General features: G+C 52.3%; 1 protein-coding gene across 1 annotated transcript; it reads left to right on the top strand.

Moving 5' to 3' along the window:
- Positions 1-3,201, top strand: A1O1_06409 (uncharacterized protein; the record flags this gene model as incomplete). Its single annotated transcript, XM_007727288.1, has 1 exon — positions 1-3,201. One exon carries the CDS (start codon positions 1-3, stop codon positions 3,199-3,201), a length of 3,201 nt encoding a protein of 1,066 aa, XP_007725478.1.
- Between the last annotated feature and the right edge of the window lie 3,106 nt (positions 3,202-6,307).

Genomic DNA, 6,307 nt, shown 5'->3' with positions numbered 1-6,307 from the left:
ATGTCGACAACTGCGCCGGGCAAGCAACATGCCCGCCACAGATCGAACTTTTCTTCTAGACCTCGGTCGGGTCCAGTGCCCGGGTCGCCGTCGAGAAAGTCTTACAGTGAGCATAGTACAGAGGGAAGCAGCCCGGTAGCTTTCGGGGACCGGTCTCACCCCAACCGTCGATCCCGGGCCAGTTCTACCTCCAGTCAACCGGCAGCGAGGACTCCGGCGAGATCTTTCTACCATCGTTCGTTCCATGGCCAGCTAGATCCTGCTCAATACTCTTCTTCGGCCGAACTACGGGATCAGACTGCGGAATTGGCTTCGTTCGCACTCTCCGACAACCTCTCCCATCCGGGGAGCCCTTCACGAAGCCCCTCTCCGGATCCCGAAGATGACCATCACCCCGATGCCATTCAGGAAGTGTCTGAGCCTGTGTCACGAGACGGTTCGGACCACGATACGACCCCTACTAGCGAGCCTCGCCTTTCTGAACTGAGCATGATGATTGAAAACTCTTCACATCAAGAAGCGCCTCATGAGAATGGACAGAATGGGAAGATACCATCAGACCGTCGAGCCACCTCCACAAGGCCAAGATCAGAAGATTCGAGTGAGCGGACGCCCCTTTTGGGAGACCGCAAAGCTTCGATACAGTTTGGTGCATTGGACGACATTGAGCGACAATATCCGGGCAACGTTCAAGGTCTCCGGCAGAAATTGAGAGCAACGGCGGGACGGGCCCGGTCGTGCGCTTATGTCGTCTCACACCCGAAGACATGGAGCCCGCGTGCCGTATATCGAGAGGTCGTTGTGCATCCGGCAAGTCTCCTGCCGGCCGTTTTCCTAGGTTTACTTCTCAACATCCTCGATGCGCTCTCGTACGGAATGATATTGTTTCCGTTGGGCAACCAGATTTTCGATAATCTGGGCTCGGATGGCATATCCATGTTTTATGTCAGCACAATAGTGGCCCAAGTCGTGTATTCGTCTGGAGGGTCTGTATTTCGTGGTGGAATTGGATCCGAGATGATCGAAGTGGTCCCGTTCTTCCACAAAATGGCCTTTACAATCCTCAACAAGGTTGGAGAAGACGATCCGAAATCGGTCCTGGCCACGACGATCCTCTCATTTGCTGTCAGCGCTGTCCTCACAGGGGTGGTTTTCTTCCTGATGGGAGCCTGCGGATTAGGGTCTCTCATTGGATTCTTTCCTCGCCATATTCTGCTGGGCTGCATCGGAGGTGTCGGCTGGTTTCTTGTTGCCACGGGCATCGAGGTTTCTGCTCGCCTCCCTGGCAATTTGGAGTATAATCTTGATACTCTGAAAGAGCTGGTTCGAGGCGACACCATTCTGCTTTGGATCATTCCACTAATGCTTGCCATCATTCTTAACATTGTGCAGCGATTTGTGAAATCAAACCTGTTGGTCGGTGGCTATTTTTTGTCGGTCGGACTGATCTTTTACTTTTTCAAGTTTGCCCTGGACATTCCCATGGAAACCTTCCATTCGCGAGGCTGGGTCTTCGATTCACCACCGGCCGAGAATCCATGGTATCACTTCTATACCCTATATGACTTCAAGGCGGTTCATTGGGGAGCTCTGGCCGATACCATACCGGCCATGTTCGCCTTGACCTTTTTCGGGGTGTTGCATGTTCCCATCAACGTGCCGGCGCTCGGCATCTCCACCGGCGAAGACAACCTCAACGTGGACCGTGAACTTCTTGCTCACGGTGTGTCCAATTGTCTGAGCGGCTTATGCGGCAGTGTGCAGAACTACCTGGTATATACAAACAGTCTGCTCTTCATGGACAGTGGCGGCAACGATCGTCTGGCAGGCTTAATGCTTGCCGTGGCTACGTTTGGCATCATGCTGGTCGGTCCAGTGATAATCGGTTTCATTCCTATCATGGTTGTTGGGGCTCTCATTTTCTTGCTCGGTATCGAGCTTCTGGAGGAAGCCCTTGTTGGGACCTGGGGCAGGGTCCACAAGCTTGAATATGCCACGATTGTCATCATCGTCGTCACAATGGGAGTATGGGACTTTGTGACTGGTATACTAGTTGGCATACTGCTCGCAGCTTTGAGTTTTGTCCTTCAAGCTTCGCGCCGAACCGCCATCAGGGCTGAGTATTCTGGTGCGGTTGCGAAATCGTTGGTCCGCCGACCACCGGTACAGCTGAACTTTTTGAAAGAGACGGGTCACCAGATTTTCTTGCTCAAGCTGGCGGGATATTTGTTCTTTGGGACTATCGTTGGAGTGGAAAATCGGATTCGGGCTTTGCTCGCGGACGATTCCTTCCGCGACCGACCCCTCAGGTTTTTGGTCTTGGATATGGCCCAGATCAATGGCGTTGACTTCTCCGCTGCCGAGGCCTTCACACGCATCAATCGCCTCCTCCAGCAACGGGGGGTTGAGTTCATCGTGAGCAGTCTGGATGTGGATGGCGAGATTGGGCAAGCTCTTCAGAATGTCGGCCTTTTCGCAGCGGAGTCGAATGTGGCCATCTTTCCCAACCTCAACGTCGCACTGGAGCACTGTGAGAACGAATTATTGACGGCACTCTACCGGCAACAGGAGCATCGAAAGACCAAGCGACTGTCGACTCTAGATGTTCCTCGCAATCGCCACCGCAGCCAGGACCTCTCCCAGTCCTACAAGGCTGAATTCATGGGGAGCTCGCCACGCCGAAGGTTCCTCCATGAAGTCGCCGAGACTGCGCTGAATGAAGATCCCTCCAGCACGAGCAAATGGCAGACTTTCAAGCAGCCGTTGCCGTTGTTGCTCCAGATCTTCGCGGATCTGAGTGACAAGAACGAAGACTTTTGGTATCGCGCGACGCAGTACTTTGAGAAGGTGCATTACCCCTCCGGATCCATCCTCTTCAATATCGGTGACCGGCCCAATGGCTTCTATATCCTCGAGGAAGGCATCCTACGTGCCGATTATGACTTACCACAAGGCAAATTCTCCGAACTCATTGTCGCCGGCAGGCCGTGCGGAGAGTTGCCCTTCTTTTCGCAGACGCCGCGTACAGCGACCATGGTGGCAGAGAAGGATTGTGTCACTTGGCAACTGGATGGGAAGAGGTGGCAAGAAATGCAGGCACAAGATGCCGACGTGGCTCAAGAGTTGTTGGTCATCACCTTGAAGTTGACGAAGGAGAGGATGGACGCGATTACGTCTTATGTCTTGACCATGGCGAGCTGAGAGAGAGGCACAGTTACATACGTTAACGATCGAACCCAGGAGGCACTTGTGAGCAGCCTGTTTGGAAAAGTCTGGATATACCTTGGGACGGTACCTTACGTTTGGATGATGAACATACAAAAAGAAGCCGGGCTGTCTGGCACCGAGTAGATACTGTATAGGCCAATCAGGGCAACAATCATGGGCACTGCCGGCGAAGGTGTACAGGCCATATGTGTACAGGACGGCACGATCCCGGCCTGTTGCGGCCAGTCTCCTCTGCCTACTCTGTACACAGCAGTCCTCCTGATGAGACGTGATTCGAGATCATTGAAGCGACCTGCACTGGATCAATCTATCACCATGCATCTCGACTAGTTGAGCGAGCAATGAAGACCCCTGTCCTGTTGTCTATCTAGTTCTCCTTCGTACGCTTGCAATGAAGGGTGATTGTACTGCTTGCAGAGTAGATATCCCTTCCACCTACAGTCTCAAGAAAAGTTAGACCTTGGAACACGAACTATCTCTTCTTTTGCGAAAGCACGGATTGGAGGTTACGTGATCCTGGTGCAGCCAGAGCCCTACAAGGGTTCTTCCCTCCTCTCATCCCTACCAATTGCCCACCGCGCGGTCTTCAGTTCAAATTCTGCAAGTAATCATCCTGTGTCGGGGGTGTGTTAGGAGGGAGGGTTCTTCAGTACGTAGGCAGCCGTGCCCCTAATATCTCCCTACCTATCCAATTATAGACAGCCAGCCTGGACTGTTCAAAAGCCGCGTTTCAGATTCCCTGACCGACTACCTACCTAGTGCCTACAGATACCTAACATCCTCTCCCCCTTGGGTGGCGGGTCTCGCTTTCAGGTCTGGAAGCCAGCCACTGACTGACTGATTGACTGATTCTGTAAGAGTTTTCTGAAGGACAGGGGTATCGAAGGTTAAAAGATCACGAGTGACGGGCGAGCACGACAGTATTGTTCTCGTAGCTAACCAGCCCAGTCCAGTCCAGTCCATGAGCATGTCTTGTTTCAAGCCAATGCAAAACTACTCTGACAGAACCTCAACCAAACCCAGCCTGAACGATTCTTGACACCCGTCGCAGGGCCTGCTGTTCGCTCCTTCTCCGTGAAGTGGCTGACCTAAAAAAGTTATCATTGTCAGACGACCTTCAAGCCCAAGCCGGTGGACCTAACTTTGGCAGTATGATAAGTCAGCGTCTGGCTGCAGACTCCATCGATCTACGTTGCAAGTGGAACGGGTTCCTAGGGAACGAATCACACAAAGGCAAAGCGGACACTTTCTGAAGATTAGGTACGCACTGTTCAGACAGAAATCTGTCCGAGTTCTCCTCACTAACAACCTGACAGGACCGTTGAAAATAATAATGTCTTGAAATGAATATCTCGATCTGTATCCGTTCAATGAGTCCAACGGCGAGCCCGTGCCTGTCTACATACCTACCTGTCCACGCGTCTAGGTACGTAGTAGGATGACCATGATGAAGGCTAGGACTAGTTGTCTACTCACGTTCAAGTTCAATCATCTACTCACAAGTTTATGATGGCAATAAGAGCATGTGATGGCTGCATGAGGCACGTCATCTCAACCCTAGGCCTGCACTGGGATGGATGGTCGCATGACCACTGACAATACTGGAACAGCCGCTTCATCTTTTTCTCGTGATACTCAACATCTGGTCACTCTTCTCCTGCACTTATCACGCCGGTGCTCTTGTTGACCAATTGACGCTTCGGTGTGATGCTTTTGCCCTCCTGCCCCACTATACTTCGTGTAGCACCATCGAGGTCTGCGAGACGTACGGACGGACATATAGACAAGACGAACGACAAGACGACAGCGACAGCGACGGCGGGGAGGGGGTGCAGACGTGCGCTGCTGTCAATCATCAACAGAAGTGGATATCTCAACAACTGGATTTTGGGGGAAAAGGTGTTTTAGGGACAGACAAGACGGCGATGATAGCCAGCTTGGGCAGGAGAGAAGCAGTCTGGACGATTGTCGATTGTCGAGATGGTCTCCATCTGTATACCAACACATTACCAGTCTGGGATGATCACCGACAGGCGTCGCTGCAAGAACCCTCAGGCAGCTGAGCGCCACTGCTTGACCGCCTCCTCTCCATACTAGCAGTCGAAAACGAGGGCCAGACATAAAGAGTAGGCATCAGCAACGACATGTTCATGAAATCGCTCTAGGCGCAGAAAGAGTATACACAAGTATGGCTGGATGTCGGTTCAGTTCCATTCGCTTCTATCCCGTGACAGTTTGTATACATACTCCCGTCTCTCTCTAGCATAGTAGCGCTGCAGGCAACCGAAATGGCGGTGCAGGCAGAAAAACAACGGTCGACCGTCGTTGTGGTGTTAGTTTAGAGACCGGTGGAGCCAAAATAACCGTACCACAGTGGGTACTTAACTGTGGCTCTGGGCTTCTGGGGCCTAAGGAGTTGGGCTTCCAGTTAAAGAGTAGTTAAGAGTGGACCTGGCTGAGCCTGGCAGTTCACCTGGGATACCTGGACACTTAGTGGCCGCGTGAGGCATGTTTGGCCCTGCTTAGCCTGGAACCTAGTGCCGCCTCCAAATCTCTCTCGAGGCTCCTTACTTGGCCTACGCGGCGCATGACTGGTCGCTGGCCAACGCCGACCACAGCGACCCAAGGCGAACCCAAAACAAAAATGCCCCCGGCGTGAGCCTGGTCAAAGACAAAAGATCTTGGGAGCATCCCTTCATCTCACACTCGCTCGCTCGTTGCCTGCGCGCGCCTTCCTCTCAATCTCGCTCCTCTTCCTCTTGTCCAATCCTTTTTTCTCCTCCCTCTTCACACAAACAAGACCCTTCTTCTCATATCCAGCGGTTTCGCTTCCTGCAACTGCACCTTTTCTCCCTCATCTTCATCCTACTAGTATTTCAAGATACTCCCTCATAGGCAAGAGGTCCCTGTGCTCATACAAAGCATTCTGGTGAATCTTCGCCCTTCGTATTGTCAAACACCATCCATAAGTTCTAGTCAGACACATTCTTCTTTGTCTGGAGACCTGATCTTGCACATCTTGATCCCATTTCAGAACCACTGGTGCACATAACCAGCGCTCGACTTCACAATCATCATC

This window comes from Capronia coronata (assembly GCF_000585585.1).
Source record: "Capronia coronata CBS 617.96 chromosome Unknown acBCG-supercont1.5, whole genome shotgun sequence".
In the NCBI taxonomy this organism is placed as follows: Eukaryota; Fungi; Ascomycota; class Eurotiomycetes; order Chaetothyriales; family Herpotrichiellaceae; genus Capronia; species Capronia coronata.
This window is presented reverse-complemented; position numbering and strand designations above follow the sequence as displayed.